Source organism: Larus michahellis, chromosome 3, assembly GCF_964199755.1.
Source record: "Larus michahellis chromosome 3, bLarMic1.1, whole genome shotgun sequence".
NCBI classification, from domain to species: domain Eukaryota; kingdom Metazoa; phylum Chordata; class Aves; order Charadriiformes; family Laridae; genus Larus; species Larus michahellis.
In genome coordinates this window covers 31,844,518-31,862,390 of record NC_133898.1, presented here as the reverse complement: position 1 = coordinate 31,862,390, position 17,873 = coordinate 31,844,518, and the positions used below count along the sequence as shown (strand labels likewise).

At 45.3% G+C, this 17,873-nt stretch overlaps 1 protein-coding gene across 1 annotated transcript in view; it reads right to left on the bottom strand.

Annotated features, from left to right (window-relative positions):
- EML4 (EMAP like 4) overlaps positions 1-16,592 on the bottom strand; it is a 163,689-nt gene extending 147,097 nt beyond the window's left edge. Inside the window, exon 1 of the mRNA XM_074579551.1 lies at positions 16,278-16,592. Coding sequence (XP_074435652.1) covers positions 16,278-16,302 — 25 coding nt within the window. The 5' untranslated portion in view covers positions 16,303-16,592. The remainder of the gene's footprint in view (positions 1-16,277) is intronic.
- Positions 16,593-17,873: the final 1,281 nt, after the last annotated feature.

Below are 17,873 nucleotides of genomic sequence, written 5' to 3'. Positions count from 1 at the left end.
ACATGTAAAATTAAAGGAAGGGAAGAGGGGAAAGAAGAAAGCCATATGGCAGCATCATCTTATTAAATAAGAAGGATGGTTCTGGTTAGAGGAGAACCGAAGGAAGATCCTTACTGGTCTGAACAGCCAGCTCGGTGCAGCAGCAGCAGCAGCACCCTCCTGCTCTAAGCTCCCTGGAAACGGCCCAGCAACACATCAAGTTCTTGGATGCATCAACATGATTCAGTTTTTCATTTCGAGAATATCGATGGTTAATGTAGCACAAAAGTTAGATTCCTAAAACCTGTTCTAACAGCTGCTTCCAGGAGACAGAAAATTGTTTCTATAATGCTGAAGCCATTCAAAGTCAGCATCCGAGGAGGGCACAGGTTAGAAGAGTGACATGACATAAAATAGCCCACGATAACCAAGAGCGCAGTAGGAAAACACGGGGGACACATTGTGCACCACCAGATTTTGACAAACAGACTTGCAGAGCAGGGCTGTGCTAGCCCTGCTGCCTGCATGGAGCAATGGTCCCAAGATTGGAGGCACCACTTTATTCCATCACCACCACGAGGTCAGGGACATGATGTTGGGGAAACCGAGGCACAGCAGCGACAGGAGCGCAGCCAACAGCTGGGGCTATGGAATCCACAGGCCTCCCCATTTCACAATTTATTTATTTTTAATGTATAAAAGGAAACAAAGTGCGTGTCACCTCCAGTTCCCTTCATTCTCCCTAGCGCAGCAGCACTGCGAAGGCAGACTGCCGCAGCATCTTTCTCTGCTGTCAAGTACGCTGGCAGAATGATCACCACCTTCTCCTGCCTCCTCTCGGAGGACTAGAGTATAGCCTTGCAGCTAACAGCGAGAAGTGTCAGGACCCAGCTCATGAGTTTTTCCAGCAAAAACTTGAGTTAAATGGCGGTCAGTGAAAAACAAAGTTATATTCCCCAAGAAACAAAAGTTTAAAAAAAAGAAAACCACCCACCACACAACAAAACATCCATACAGATACTGCAGGGGGGTGGAAGTTTTACAAAATTCTACAGTGTTGGAAGAATCCAGGTATTTACAGTGAGGAGCACATGCTATGGCAGCCTAACACAACAGGAAGAAACAGGAGCTGCTCCGCAGAGCGCCGCTCCAGCCAGCTGCGGCTCCTCAGCATCCCAGCGACGCTTCCCAGAGAGCAGCCGAGGGTGGCTCCCACGGCCTCCCATTAGAGGCCTTTCTTCCAGGGGGGGACAACTGCCTTTCCCTTCCCTACTACAATGCTCCTCGCTCACAGCAAGCCAAAGCTGCATTTAATATCCAATGATTAACATTATCCCTGCCTCATACAAACAGAAGTCTGCTGTCACATGACCCACCTCCAGCTTCCCCAGATGCGGCTTAGGACCGCACGTGCAGACGGGTTAAACAGCCACAGGGATGGTTTTCATCTCGAGCAACGCCTTGAGAGTTTTCCCCCCAATGGGCTACCCCAAAACGCCAGCAGGGACTCCGCTCTGCTTCCCAGCATGCCCGTGCCCATGGGTAGCACATGGCTGAAGGCCACCACCAGCCACTCCTCATGGTGCTTAGAGGAAAACGTTGGATACAACATGTACTATGCACTGCACAGAAGAGGGGACATTAACACGTATATATCAAAGCTGATGAAAATCACTGTGAAATCGTTATTTCTACACCCCATTCCATAATAGAGAACCATGCCCATCAAAAGCACAAGCCAGTACCCAAGGCTGTTCAGCCAGTACTGCAACACAAGGGTCCATAACATTGCAGGGTAATTAAGCTGATGAAGAAGAGTTAAAAGTGAACAGAGAACTCTTAGATGACATCAACCCTACCCATTTTTCTTCTAAAAATACATACACAAAGATCATACGGTAGTACAGAAGAGCTGTTTGCCAAAAAGTAGCTTTTTGTTCATCCTAAGCAAGTCACTTCTTTCTAGTAAAGATTTCTATCTTCCTTTGCCTGCTGTTTAGTTTAATTTTGAAGATATTTGAGTTTTAATCTGTATATTGTATGCAAAAGACTTGTAAGTAGCAATATGGCAAAGAGGAATAAGGCTACCTTCAAAGTTTAGCAAAAACAAAATACATACTACAATGCATAAGATAAATAAGAACCAATAATACCAAAAAGATGACATATTAATCATACATCCAAAAAGTATGTGAAAACAGGACTACACAATATAACAGAAATGCTTCAACTAAAGAATGCATGTATACTTCAATGAGATTATAGAAGCCTTATATAATGATTTTATGCCGTTTTTGTAGAAGACAAAGTGACGACTTGTAGTTGCTGCTGAAAATGTAAGATGTTACCATTCTTTTAAATGCTCAATTACAAACTAAAAAGGCCGGACTTCAGTTCCTTTAAATAAAACGAGGAATACATATGCACACACACCAAAGTATGGAAGCTTCCCAATTAGTTCTGGAAACAAAAATAAGGACTCAAATTTTATCTGGTTAAAGGTTGAAAGGCAGATCAAACACAAATGCATATATACTGGTAAATATAATCCATGCTCTAAGCTGCAAATGCTCTATGTATGCTTTACTGTCGATCCCCCTTTGCTTTCTCGCAACTCCCTTTGTCACTTTATCTGTAGCTTTGGAATAAGATCCCTTTGTGGTCTACAAAATGTAAACAGCAAAACTTGCCATTAATTCACAAAAACAGCAACCAAGTCAGAGCCCTTTTCCTGGTAAAGCTGCTATAGCTATAGGAACAAGAAACTGATGTTTCTACTGCAAATAATAATTATGTAAACACTGATAATTAAAAGCACGTTAGCAAGAACCTCTATGCACATACCTGTATTGTTTAGCTAGGCAATAACTGAACTGGTATCCAGACAGCACACTGAAATGGTTGTCATTTTCATATTTCTGAAGGTTTCAAATCACCATCTTTAGATATGCTGGGAAGCGGAGAGGAGATGATGAAATAAGCCAAGTCCCACCTGGGGTTCCCATCTCCCCTGCACAGACGTCACACCTCCCCTCTTTACCTTTCCCCAGCCCTTGCCGCGAATTTGTAAGGCTTTGGGGAAGCGAGGGGTGTCCAGCTCTGCCGGAGCAGGGGCCAACAGGGGAATCCCCCAACCCAGACAAGAAAAGTCACAGAATCAGAGCAGGACAAGGACAGGAACGAGGCCTCTGTCAGGGGACAGAAACAAATGGTAAAATCTCTGCTCTGTCAATGCCAACTGGACTTTTCTTTTTTTAATTATTATTTACTTCAGCATGGCCAGAATTTCAAATGCACAGTTTACAACCCATAAATATCTGAGTTAAAGGACAGACTTTTATGGCCCACACTTTCAGTACCACTTAAAGTAGTAAGACCTGACAAATAAATGGGAGGGAATGGACCGAATACAGGGGCCTCAAAGATCCAAGCCCCCTGTAAAAGCAAAAGGAAAAAATCCCAAGTGGTCCCCGTGTGGGGAGAAGCTGCACGTTTGCACTTGGTTTAGAGATGCTCTCTCGCCCAATCCACTGAGCAGCTTCCTCCCTCCCACAAAAAACTCCTGTCTGGTCCCAAGTGAGTGCCCGCGGTTGGGAGCACACAGGTACGGCAGTGCTTATCCATCAGCCAGAGCCTCCCCTCCCTCTCGCGGTTCCAGCCGTATTCAGGATCAGGTCACCTATTCAGCTGTAAGGCTTTGTGCAGGTATGGAGGAAGAGACACTGCTTGGTGCTTGCAGAGCTGGCAAGCTTTACACACATCGGTTTTGAAATACCTTAACACCGTAGTAATACCTTAACACTTACAGCAGAAATACCTTAATGCAGTAGTAAACAGCTTATGGTTGTCTTCCTGTCTTCACGGTTGAGAGAGACAACTACTTCAACATTTGACTATCAAAATTCAAATTAAATACTCTCTCAACCCCATATTCCTCTAAGAGCAGAGCGCAATACACACATGCAAACACTTTTTTTTGTAGCAAAACCACAGGCTTGGCACACACGTACAAAATGAATGATCAAAAATCTGTTCAAAAATCAGATGACTTGATATAAAAAAAAAAAACCCACCACCTGTCTCATCCCAGTGCAGAAAATAGGATGCCAGATTAAGTCCCACCCAACTCACTAACAAAGTATCCCAATGAAAAAGCAATGTAAGATTCCTCCAAGCAAACCATGCTTTCTGCTTTTCTAAAGCACACCAGGATATTTAATCCAAAAGAAACCATTTTGCAGTACACAGAGATCGATTAACAACTGGCAATCTGATGCCCGCAGCTTGAATACCTTTGCACCAGTTACCTTGGCAATGCATTTACACACAACAGACCCTACACGTACCTTTCATTATTCCTGCCAGCATCCTCAACACATCTTAAAAGTTCACAAGCATGCTGGACTGGCACCAAAAAAAAAAAAAAAAAAAAAAAATCCAAGGGGGTTTTATCCCCAAGTAGGCCTAAGATTTACTTTGTAAATATTTTTTAAATAGAACTTCTAGTAGGATGTTTAACTGATACACCAAAGCACAGAATCCCATTTCTCTACTTAAACAGCAACATAGTGAAAAGTAGAACCATACTTCAAGTTATTATCAAAAAATTGTCCAAAACACACCCCAAATAATTGCAAGACCTGCAGTGATGAAGCTGTTTGGCCTATAAGCCCAGAAGGGAACGCAACAGCATAACAAGGGCTACCCCCTCTTACAGGTAGGATTCTTGCAAATATTAAATCTAAGCGTATTAAATTGTCCACACTTAAAAGACCAGGAGAGGAGGGGGTCTTCCCTCCTGTGCCGTACATGGTATGTACCAAACAGAAGTACTTCAAGACATAATTGATGCAGATTACCTGGAATATTTATCTCCCTTAAGCTGCATCAGTATCTTTCCCACTTCCTTTCTCCAATGCTAGCACGTATAATCAACAAGATTTATTACACTGAAGTCTTTAAGTAACTCATTGGGTATATTTGCACTGTTATCGACTACAAATAGGTACTTTCCATACAACACATCTTAAAACAAGGGATTGCATCTGCAACAGAATTTACATAACTAACAACTATTCCATAAGCAGGTTTGGCATCTAAAAACAAAAACAAAAAGTCTACTTTAGAATTAAAATTGCCATTAAACACTAACTTATAGTATAATTTTCCCACATCATGAATAAAGTTGGATTGTGTTTCAATTCTTGGCTTCAGTTGTTCTAAACATCAGAGTTTATAAATTTGCAGACTGCAAGCTTAGATCTATTTTCTTTGCTTCTAAACCAGCCAACATGGAGAAGCTTGAGGCCAGATGTTAATCTCACGCAGAAATTAATTATATTCTCTGCACTTTGAAATCAAATCATAAAAACGTTTATCAATTTGTAATACAATTACTGACTAATGTGCTGGGTAGATTTTGGAGATGCACCTCCTGAGGACCTACTGCGCCTGGGGGTCAGCAATCATTTCCTCCCAAACCCACCACGGGATAAGGACTGAGCTCCTGACACAACAGCTCCCAAATCTCTTGCACACACGTACAAGAGATCTGAAATAATTAATTTCTGTATCTCCGTTCCTCCACGGTACGGTAGGCCCCTGGAGAAGGCACATCACTGACACTCCTTAGCTTATGATCCACCGAGCACCCCAGTCACCCGGCCATACCTGTACCACTTGAACACGGTTCACCTCCAGAACTGAAAAGGGGACATCTCCAGCACCCTCGCTGGCACGCAGGCAGTAACAGATATGGATACACACCTATTTAATGCTTGTACCTGACCATTTGCAGAGTCCAGTTGGAGGCCTGTAGCTAGCAGTGTTCCCCAGGGGTCAGTACTGGGTCCGGTCTTGTTCAACATATTCATCAATGACCCACATGAGGGGACAGAGTGCACCCTCAGCAAGTTTGCTGATGGCACAAAACTGGGAGAGGAGTGGCTGACACACCGGAAGGCTGCGCCACCATTCAGTGAGACCTGGACAGGCTGGAGAGTTGGGCAGAGAGGAACCTAATGGAGTTCAACAAGGGCATTTAGGGCCCTGAACCTAGGGAGGAATAACCCCATGCACCACTACAGGTTGGGGGCTGACCTGCTGGAAAGGTGCTCTGCAGAGAAGGACCTGGGAGTTCTGGTGGACAAGAAGTTGACCATGAGGCAGCAACGTGCCCTTGTGGCCAAGAAGGCCAATGGTCTCCTGGGGCTCATTAAAAAGGGCGTGGCCAGCAGGTCGAGGGAGGTCATCCTCCCCCTCTATTCCGCCCTGGTGAGGCCACATCTGGAGTACTGTGTCCAGTTCTGGGCTCCCCGGTTCAAGACAAGGAACTACTGGAGAGAGCCCAGCGGAGGACTACAAAGATCATCAAGGGACTGGAACATCTCTCTTATGAGGAAAGGCCGAGAGACCCGGGCCTGTTAACCCGGGGAAGAGAAGATGACTGAGAGGGGACCTCATCAATGCTTATAAATACTAAAAGGAAAACAACGTGGGCGAGGATCTGCAGAAAAGGTATATATCCTCCAGAATGTCTTTTCTGAAAGAGCAGCGCACATATTAAACTCAGAACAAGATTTTGGGTATTTCTTAGCTTCACACTAAATACTTGCCCAAGCTACAGTAGTTTCTGCAGATCAAGCCAATTAAAAAGAAGATAAAACCATTTAAAATAAAAGCGTGAACAGATAGAAACAGCATCTCCCCTAACACGTTTTTAATTCAAAAAATAATATTTAAGAAAAGAAGACAGACATTTACATCAGGAATATCACTATCAAGTCTACACTGGCTAAATAAATGGTCTTGTTACTCCGGTTCTTTAGTGTAAAGAATAAACTCAAAGAAATGAAGTTCCTAAGCATTTCACTGTATCTACCTCCAAAAGCAACTTATATATTCACATTAATTATATACATTCACTCCTCTAACAAGGATTTGGTCCAAGAACTGCTGCCTTATCCACTCTAACCAAGCCTTCACCCCTCCAAGCACCTTTCAAAAAACACTGTGGTCACAGGTCATTGAAAATACAACACAAAATCCAGATCTGGAAACAGTACTGCCAGCAAGTCATTTCATTTTCACTGAAAAGTGCCATCCCACAGGTTAAGTGTTTAGAAAACAGACCCACAGAAACCCTCCCCGTCACCCCAATCCCAATTCACTTGTGTCTAAAAACAAGAAGGATCTCAAAGCAGTGTTTATTACAGCTATGGCAAACCTGTCAACGGGGACTCAAGAGCTCTTTTATGCTTATCCTATGCAAAAAAAGGCAAAAAGCTTGGACTGCTTGTTATTGTTGTCCCCTTTGCCTCATGACTTTAACAGACGCGTTTAGAGAAAGTATTGCAATTCAAAAAAAAGCAAGTATTACAGCCACGTGAACCACCGATTTCCTGCTAGATCTCTGATGGCATTTGCACAGTACACATTGGGAGAAGAGGCTATAGCTGCTCAATGCAGAATTTCATAGCTAAACAAAGTTGTAATTTTCTCCTTGTTAGAGCTCTTGTTTAAAAAAAGCTAAGTGATACTATGCAGACACGAGTATTGCCACGTCTCCGAGCCTTGCAGCTGAAAGAGTTTAATTTACGATTCCTACTGCTGAAGGTTCCTCCTTTCCACACCTCTCTCTGAAAACAGAGCAGCACATTTTCAGGAATGCTCTCCTGAAATGCTGTTCAATCAAACTGCATCCAAAAAAAGCCCCTAAACCATAACACTTGTAACGCATGTTAACACGTCCAAAGTGGACCTTTCTCCCAGAGAAGCCCAGACATACATGTGTGGCCATCATCTCAGAACTGCTCCGACTCAACACATGATTTCACCACAGCTATATCAAAACAGAGATCTTCTCATGCATCTCTAACAGCAACATCTTTCCTTCCATTCCACACGGTCAGGTTTCCAATATCTACTGCTCCTGGAAAGGAATTAGGTCAACCATGCCCTACCTAAAGGATTAAGCCTACAGTTCCAAGCCACTCCAAAATTTGCCTATTAGTTATAAAAGCCAGAGGTGCTGCAAGATGTATAACAACAGTCTAAAAAGCATGGTTAATTTTCAGACGTGACATCCAACCTCAAAAACGGAACCTGCAAGAGAAAGCCTTCGTCTTTATTCTGCCATGTTTAAGCAGAACCTGCCAGTGAAATTCAGGGGCCTCATCAACTAAAGATCCACACGACACACACAACAGGAAACCTCTTAAGCAAACGGTGTGGTCTTCTTCTGACCCTGAATAAGGGGAAGGAAACAAACCGCAGCCCACCCTACTGCTGCTCATTTGTACAGCGACGGGCGCAACGCTCGTCAGAGCCCCCACGTAAAAGCAACGCTTTTCTTTTGTTCTCAAGAGAGGAAAGAAAAATATATACCATACAGTAAACCGTAAGCAATCTAATACTTCTACCATTCATTTTATGTATATCTGGGAATGTTAATTCAGCTACGCTTGCGAATGCCTGCTTACCTCAGCAGCTGACTGAACTTACGCATTTTAAAACAATTTCTATTGCCCTTATGTCGTAATTTCATTAAAAACCATGAAAAGTGGTGAAATCATTACCTCTTGTGTTTGGACAGCAAATATAAATTTCTCTTGTTAATAGCCATTTTCTTGCTTTTGTGTCCTCAACTCAGAATAAAGAAATCCTACTCTTTTGTCTTTAAAATTATGAAGTTCTCATGAAAAAGCATTTTCATTTACTTTAACTAAACCACATTTCTAGGCCTAACTAATTTACAGCGTCCCTTTAGGGAGCCAAATCTGGGGCTTAGAAGCATTTGTGACTTTAATTTATCCACTGGGTTTCAAACTCCCAATTTTCCCAGAGGATTATGAAAGCCTGCCAATTTAGCGTGATGCATTAAAACTGTTTACACAAGTCCAAAATACATTCAAACATAAACCAGTTTGGTTTCAGCCCCACTCTCCCACCCTTGTTTTGGGTTTTTGGGGGGTTTTTTTGTTTGTTTGTTTTTGGGGATTTTTTTAGCCCAAAGAAACTGGCAGGAGAAGTGGGAACCAGCTCCAGGCTGGAGCACTGCTTTCACAGCAACAAGCTGAGTTTCAGTGAAACAAGAGAGAACCAGGCAAGAAACAACAGTGAGAGTATTTTTCTTTAATTTAACACAACATCTGAAATCCAAGGTAAAAACCTCTCCAAAATATATCCTAACTGTTTAGAGAGCATGGCTATGTTGCTTCCATCTCTTGTCCTTCCACTGCATTTTTATTATGCCTAAGAGGCACTCACATGCATAAGCAGCTCCAGAAAGCTAAGAAAAACATATTTAAATACAAGAAGCAAGCTTACTTCTACGATAAGACATATTTGCACTCAAAATTATCTTGCCTAAAAGCTGCAAGAGCATGCAATCCACATCATTAGATGGGTCTGAAAGGCAGTGTAGACTATCACCAAAGGAAGAAACTGGATTCTCCAACACTTGCTGAAAAAATAAATAATTGTCCTTCCCAATGAACACCACTGTCATGCAAAGTAGAGCAGTAGAGACACTAAAAAAGCCAGGAGAGTAGTCGGGAAACCAACAGTTAAAGAACATCAAGACACAGCTATATTTAGTAAACAAGTTAGACTGAAACTATTGAGGATGAGTAGAAGAGGCAACCCACTGAGAGGCAAAACAATCAAAAAAACTAATTAAAAAAAAACCTAGTTCATCCAACCCAGTAAGAAGTCTTAGGGCAGAAAGCTTAGGAAGAATATTGTAATACTCACTGATGGCACGTAGCATGAATACTTACAACATAGGGAAAAAAAAAAAAAATAAATAAATACAAGTAAGAAGCAAAGGGGAGCAGGAAGGAGGAGAAACAAAAACCAGGAAGAAAAAAAAAAAAAAAAAAGCAAAACCAGAAGAGAAAAACATTTCACATGTTCCAAGATTTAGCAATAAACTCAGGCCTTTAATGTGTCTGGTGTCTCTCTTCACATCCCACCCCTCCAGCAGCACCACCCATTTACTGCCACTGACTGGATTATCAGCTCCGACTGCAAGCTTGCCCACGAACACAACCTTTGCAAGTCTCAGTGCACATGTGTGTTTCCTAAAGACAACTCAAAACTCTCAGAAGAGCTTGCACATCACCGTGTGATGTTTCCAGCTATCCATCCTCCAGCACCCAATGAAAGAAAAACCCAGAAAACCAAAATTCTGCATCCCTTTCAACAAGCAGATGAAAGAAAAAAAAAAGGCTAACGATTCCTCTTTAAACTGTTGGTGCCTGTGCTCACTTGTTTACAGAGAGGAAAAACAAGGTGAGCAGTGGCTCCACCTGAGCTCATAAGTAACTGTGGGAAGATTTCTTGAAAAGGAAGTTAGTGAAGCTTATAAAAAGTTGTTTATCAGGTGATTCTCATCTCCTAAACAGAAGAATGCCCCTACTAGAAACGCTCAACACCAGCAGGAGCAGAGAGACTTGCACTGTCATCATACATGCTACGTGCTACAAAATTAATTACCCTCTAACACCCTTCCTATTACATTATGTGTGGGTAAAACAGGGAACAACATTCTTGCCCTTCAAACCATATTCATTAAGGATGAGATTTAGCAAGGACCTAAAGAGAGAAGGGAAAAAGTAAACCTCAATAATTGATAGAAACTACACCAAGAAGGGAAGCAGCTCCTCTGAAGAGCAAGGAGTGACATACAGATCTCCCTGTACATTACTAACAGCACAATTAGCAGCATAACGCTGCTTACAAAACAAAACAATGCTTCGGAGGATTTGTAAGAGCACTGCTCTTGACCAATTTTTTCCCCTCTTGCATCCCTCATGATATAAAGCACAGAGAAAAAAAAACCTTTCAGAGCAGGTTCTTCAGGCAAGAGAAAATCCTGTCAGATAACCGTACCAACCATATCAAAAACATTCAGTTAAAGAGTATGAAAAACACACTGTGAGGCCAAAAACTCCTCTCAGCATCCCAGGCATTAAAAGCCTTTCTAAAGGAGAGAGAAGAGAGTCTTTCGAATAGAGACTCCTGTGTTTGGAATTCTGTTTCTTTTTTGTTTTCAAAAGCGAGAGCGTTACTCACAACCAGGCCAAATATTGCCAATCGCTCTGTGAAAAAAAAAAAAAAAAAAAAAAAAGAAGAAGATTGTTTTTTCAACACGAGATCCTTTGCTTCCCAGCTGGCTACAGAGCACAGGGTTCCTCCTCGCTGCCCATTAACTAAAGCCCCATTTAGGAAAAGGTGGGCCACCGCGGGAGTTTCTACAGCAAACAGCCTGCCTTCCTCACTGCTGCAGTTTAATCACCCCTGGCACCAGCCAAGGCCATCCTTCTCCGGCACGACAGACTGACGTCCTGCCAAAGTTTTTTTTATTTTTCAGAAGACAAGCACACTGACAATGGCACACAGTGATCCCACGAACGCAGCCCCATGGATTCGGCTGAGCTCGCTGTCGCTATGAGCAATTGCACTGCGGCACCACAGTCGCTTCTGCAGTCTAGACGGGCAACCGTAAAACTTCATTTTCTAGCCCAAATAAGTGACAAATACCCCAATGTGCTCTAGCCAGTCATTCCACTTGCTCATTTTTCTCAGTACTGAACCCAGCCAGAGATGAATCATGATGCACGCAGGCTCCCTAGGCTGAGAGCACTGGCCACCACAAGATCTTCTCTGCTCGAGCTCTCCTGACCCTTCCAGCATCCCTGCCGGCCCATCACTGGGGGCTTCAGAGAAGAATTACCGGGTTTTTAGCAAAGCCATGGGTTCAACAGACTCTGTTGGCTCCTCAAACACAGAACGGCAGCACAAATCATCACGCTGCCTCAGTAGTTATGCCATGCAGATCTGCCATACCTATGGAACAGGAGCGTTCTCCAGCAACTTCTATACGACACCCAGTATAACAAATGGCGAAAAAAAATTAGGAAATGACCTACACGCCACCCCTCCACTAAATAGCTGGTACATATACTGCAGTTAGCAGCAGTACATATACAGTGACAGAACAATACATAGATCCTACATAAAATGAAAAAAGTGAATCTTTCCTATTATTTCTCCACTTCTCCCTCCAATAGCATCAGCAGCAGGGTAAAACGTTGGCCTGCACTGAGTCATTACAGCTCTCCTTTGCCTTCTATTTCTCTGGGAAAAAAAATGCATAAGCTCAACTATTCTTTCTTTAAAAAAAAAAAAAATAAATTATTCTGCTTGCCTGAGACTTCAAGAGAGGACTGATTTTTAATTTTTTTTTAATTTTTAATTTTCAGTCATAGAGAATTTTTCAGTAAAGAGTACTTCTAAGCTTCAGGGCAACCGGCACAGCTGCACAAAAAACATGGTTAGAACTCAGAAGTTGAGACTTTATTTATTTTTATGAGTTACTCTTCTGCCACAGACCTCATCGCTGGAGAGAGTCCTACTGAAATGCTTTATACCATGTTGTTATCATACGCTGGTGACAAACTTGGAAATGGCTGTAGTCATTTTTTAACATAATCTGATGAATGCTTCCATATCTTTGTTTACAATGAGTTATTGTTACAGAGCTCAATTAGCAGAAGCTTTCTCAGAAGGGAAAACAATGCAACAGCTAACAGCAATGGAAAACCGTCCACCAAATAGCACCCCGCACCAGCCCCAGGGAGCTGGTCGTGGCTTACTCTTCATCAGCCTAAATCTAGCAGGATCAGAAAGATCTCATACCTTAGCCAGTTAACCCTACAAAAAGTAAGAAAGAGAAATGAATGGCTTAAAAGGTGCCAGAGAGAAGTGACACAGTGACAAATGCTTCGCGTTAAAGACAGCACTCTGAGACACCTTCCTGCTGGAGGTGGGCATCAGCTGCACCAGAAAGTTACATTTTAAGCCCAAGAAAGGCATCACCCTCCATGCTGCAGCAGTTTCACAACACAGCAAAGCCAACTACACAGTGCCACCACGTCCCACCTACCCTCAGCTCCTACCACTTCCTTCCCACCACCCATCGGGCTTCTGCTCTCCAACAAGCCAATTAGGCAGAAACCCACCAAAACAGTTGGGGCGAGCAGGAAGGCCATAAATGAATGTAATCCATGGTGATATGTAAAAGTTAAAATTATTGTTGGCAAAACGGTCAGCCTTCTACACTCCTGCAAGCCTCTCCGCTAGGCTTCTCTGAACCAGCCCACCACAGGCTCACAGGCACCAGTGTGAGGGTGGATGAGATGCAAGGCAGTAGTTTGCAGCACAAAGAGCATTTTTTTTTTTTTCTGGTAGAACTCTCTTGCTTGATTTTTCTGGTGGTATTAACAGCGCGTTCTTTCCCCTGAAGATGCTGCCTTCGGGTTGTTTTGCTCAGGACCCTAGGACGCGAGAGAACTTGGCAGAGCCGGAGCCAGACACCCATGCTGTGCTCCTGTCTCGGCACGGGCAGGAGGCAGAAGCCCAAGGGCTGGGTCCAAGTTCCCGGACTTCTTGTTCCCATTCAGAAGCACATTCTTTCACTTCAAGGGATGCATCTGAAAAAGCAGATGGCCAAAACCCATTGAGCCCTCCAACAACCCTCGCATTGGAAATGCTCAGATGTAAGGTACGACTGTCCTACTTGAGACAATGAACAGGATTCGATAACTACTTTGCTACTGGTGATATTCAAAAGGTACTGAAGCCCCAGTAAATGTGAAATAGCTCAGTGTTTTATCAAAAGAGTAAATGAATACCCATTTCAGCTGTGCAAGTTAACTCATAATACATAGATTTATTTTTTTTTTACTTTATGCAGCAATTGTATACTCTTAAGTAGAGTGCTACATAAGCATTTACTAAACCAATAACCAAAACAATTTTCTAAATGACATATAAAATGGTTTCTTTCATCTGTTTATTCTCATAAAAATTTCAACGTCGAAGCCAAAGGAAAGCAGCTGCGTAAAGTATTTTCAACTGCAAGAGACATGTAAGAAGGTATTTCTGCCTGTGCTGGAGGGCACAATCTGTAATAACATTTTGCCTTACAGATAATGACAGGAGGCATTAAAAGGACAACTTGCTCTTTAATAAGCTCGCTTTACTGGTTAAGCACGCACATACATAGATAGCAGTTTTGCCAACAATAATTTTAATTAATTTTTACATTTCATTCTAAATTACATTAATTTATGGCCTTCCTAAAAGACATTTAGCGGACAGCTAATTAAATTCAAGCCATTAAATTTTAATTAGAGATGTTTAAAAAAAAAAAATCTCAGAACAATTCACACATCTTTGTGAACACTACATGCTCATTAGCAGCTAAAGCAACCAACAAGTGATTACAAATACAGGGAAGGACTAAGCAGCATGATTCAAACCTGAAAACAAGAAAGTCACATACAGTTTCATGCTTCAAAGCTAAAGATTCTGGGAATGCCCTCTCCTCAGCCCAGGTCCAGAAATCCACTGTGCATCAGTGCTTGCCATAAAAGCAAAACCAAAGGCCAACTAACAGTGAATATCATGATATACAGTTTAAAATGTTGAGCTAAGCTTAATCCTCATTAAATTCTAATATAAATCACAGTGCCTTCCTGACCAAACAGTGAAACAAATTAAAGGTCCAGCTGGAGCCTCCCTTAATAAGGCAAGTGGGATGCTCTGAGGAGCCACCACCGCTCCAGCCCAGGGCAAGGTGCTGGGCCACCCAGCCAGCCCGCCCCATGGCTCCACCAGCAGCCTGCACACGGGAAAAATGCTTCATTATGTCAAAATAATTGTGGGGGCCTTTTTTCCCCCCACTTACAACACAAAACAGTTATTTCTAAATATCGACCTCAGCGGGGCCAGTGCTGCATGAGTTAAAAGCCATATCGGTGCCCTTTGATATGGTGATCAGTTCCACAACTGGGTAAAGGGGTTCATAAATATTAACGACGGCACATTTGCATATGTCACCCACGGGCACAATCTTCCCTCTGAAAACCGGGAACCCGTACAGTTCCTCCGTGGGTCGCTTTCTGATCGCCAGATACAAAATGACCGTGGAAGTTACTTGAGCAAGGCGAGTGTATCGGGCAAAGAGCCAAACTACCGAAGTGTACTCTTAATTACGGTGCGCCAGTTTGGTTTGGACGGGTGCCCAAGACGCCCCAGTTGACATTTCAAAAACCTGAAAGGTTAGGATCACGCTCAGAAGTGTTCAAATGAGTCGATTTTTCCGAAAAAAAAAAAATATATATATATATAAAAAAAATCGACAACTATTCACTGTGATTACAGATTTCACGGGAGGGCTGTAAAAGTGAATTACTCTGATTTTCAGAGGCACGGAGTTATTCTCCCACAAAAGATGGGGTGAGCTCCACCACGACACGCCTGCACCAGATGCAGCAGCAGCGCAGGTAAGGCACCACACGTCATGTCACCGCGAAGCGAGCGGTCAGACCTACGTCACCCTTATAATTTGCAGGAAAAAGAAGAAGAAGAAAAAAAAAAAAAAAGGAACGCACACGCTTTATAATTCTTACATCTGGACGCATTTCCAGCTCACGCTTTCAATCAGGACGACTTCACGCTACACTCAATCTGTCCCCCAAGTCATTCAGAAAGCGGGTGAAGTGTTTTCTCTTAAAGAAACGTGTGACAATTTGCCGCAGCCCCATCAGACCCGAAGAAGACGCAGCCCGTCCGTTTTTCTGGGCATATTTGGATAGTTTTGGCTCACGCCACCGCTCCGTGCGGAGGGGACCGGCGCCGGGGGACCCGGGAGGGCTCCGCGGGGGCACGGAGGGATGCGCGGACACCGGGAAGGCGCGGGGTGTGCGTGTGTCTCCACCATCACCACCGACGCCAACTTTTCAAGGCGTGCGAGCGAGCAAAAGGGCGGGACGAAAAATAAAATAATAACATTAAAAAAAAAAATTAAGAAAACCCAGAAAAATTTAAAAGCCCCAACGACAGCCCCAACCCAAGCAACTAACTCTGGGGCAGCGCAAGCCGGCGGCGACGGAAGAACAAAGGAGGCAAGTGCAGCCGGAGCCTCTCGCAACAGATGGTTTGAAGCTGACCAGATTTCGCGCTGGCATCCCCTCCCTCCGCTCCCTCCCCTCCGCTCCCGCCACCGCACGGGCGGTGTTTGCCCGCCCCGGCCCCGCGTCCCCCCCGCCTCCCCGGGCCGGTCCCCGCCGCCCGCCGCGCTCCGCGCAGCCCCAACCGGCGGGGCCGCCTCCCCCCACCGGCCGCAGGTGCTCGCCCCCGGCCCGGCGGCAGGGCGGGCGGCTGCCGGCAAGGCTGGCCCCGTCCCGTCCCGTCCCGCCCTCTCCCTCACGCTTCCCGCCGCCGCTCACCCAAACTCCCGGCGAAACCGTCCATTTTGTGCGTGGTGCGGTGCGGTGCGGTGATGGGGGGGGTGAGGCCGGTGCCGCAGACCGAGGCGAAGCCGCCGTCGCCGGCCGGGACAGGTTCATTCACCGGCGGAGCGGCGGCGCCGCAGCCCGGCGCTCATGAGCCGCCCCGGGGCAGCGGCTCCGGCGGCTCCCCGCGCTCGGCGGCGGGAGGCGGCTCCGGCGGCTCCTCCTCCTCCTCCTCCTGCTGCTGCTGCTACGGCGGGTCCGGCGGCGGCGCTGCCCCGCTCCGTCCCTGCACCGCGACCCCAGCACGGCAGCAAGTGCCGAGCTCCTCCCGCCGCCCCCAGCGCCGCCCCAGCGCCCCGTGCTGTCGTGCTTCCGACTCCGCCCGCCCTGGCAGCCGCCGCTTCCCCTGCGGGCGGGACGCGGGCGGACCCGGCCCCCGCCGGCGGGCGGACCCCGAGACGCCTCCGGTCTGCGGCTCCCGCCGCCCCGGCAGAGTGCCGGCGGCTGCGGCTCGCCCGCCGGGCCTGCGCCGGGGAGGGGAGGCGGTGGGCCGCAGCCTTCGGCTGGGGGCAGCAGTGGGGGGCAGGCCCCAGTCTCTGCCAGCACGCCTTGTCCGGGATAAGCCGTTTAACAGCTCGATTTACCTCCAGAGGCGCACGCTGTCGGGCAGTTTGATAATTGGGCAATGTCATGTAATGATGCCAGCAACAAAAACAGAGATTTCCCGGGATTAATCTAAAAGCGTTCGTTCAAACTAGTTCAGGGAAGTTTTTTCTCACTGGATGTTAAGCCCCTGGAACCTCCCATTTCACATATATATAGCTGTAAAGCTGTGTCTAGGCGATCTCTCCCTCCACTTCCAGCCTCCCAGCTGTCTCCCACAACTTCCAGCCCTGCGCGTGGTGACGAGGGAGAACAGAAAGTAGAACCAGAAATTCAAGTCAGCCATGCCGCGTACCATCTAATCGCTTGGCCAAGAGCGTTTTCGTACGTCAAGCAACACCCTCGAGTCGTGCGCTGCGTTGCTTTCTCCTCGGTCAGGGAAAGCTCCGTACCCATTGCAACATCCTGTTTTGCTACCAGTGTTTTCCTTTAACGCGCTCAAGTGCTAGTGCTGCGGTCAGTCCTAACAGAGAAATGGATAATTGCCTCCTGAGCACCTCCCTGGCACTTGCAGCCATGTCCTCTAATGACAGCCTGCAGATGTTGTTGAACAGGACTGGGGAGAAGCCTGGCACTGGAGAGCCCCACAGACCTGCAGTGGCAGCACCACACATTTCCCCAGTGCCTTCCATGCACTTAGACAGAAAACGTCCTTATCTTGGGTTTATTTTATATTGCAGATCAGCAAGAGGTTTATGCTTGCTCCTACTAGAGGAAAACACGTTGACATTTTTCATCAAAACCTAATCTCCACCAGATTTTCCAGCAAGTTTTACTGAGCAGCTGCCACCGCAGTGAATTGGAGTGTGGCTGCCTGCAAACTACATAAATAATCCGCCTTCATACATCCTGTAGTCTCGTCATAAGAGATGCCTTTCAGTTGATCAGCTATAAATGGGACATCATTAGCCACTCAGTTGCTTGGTT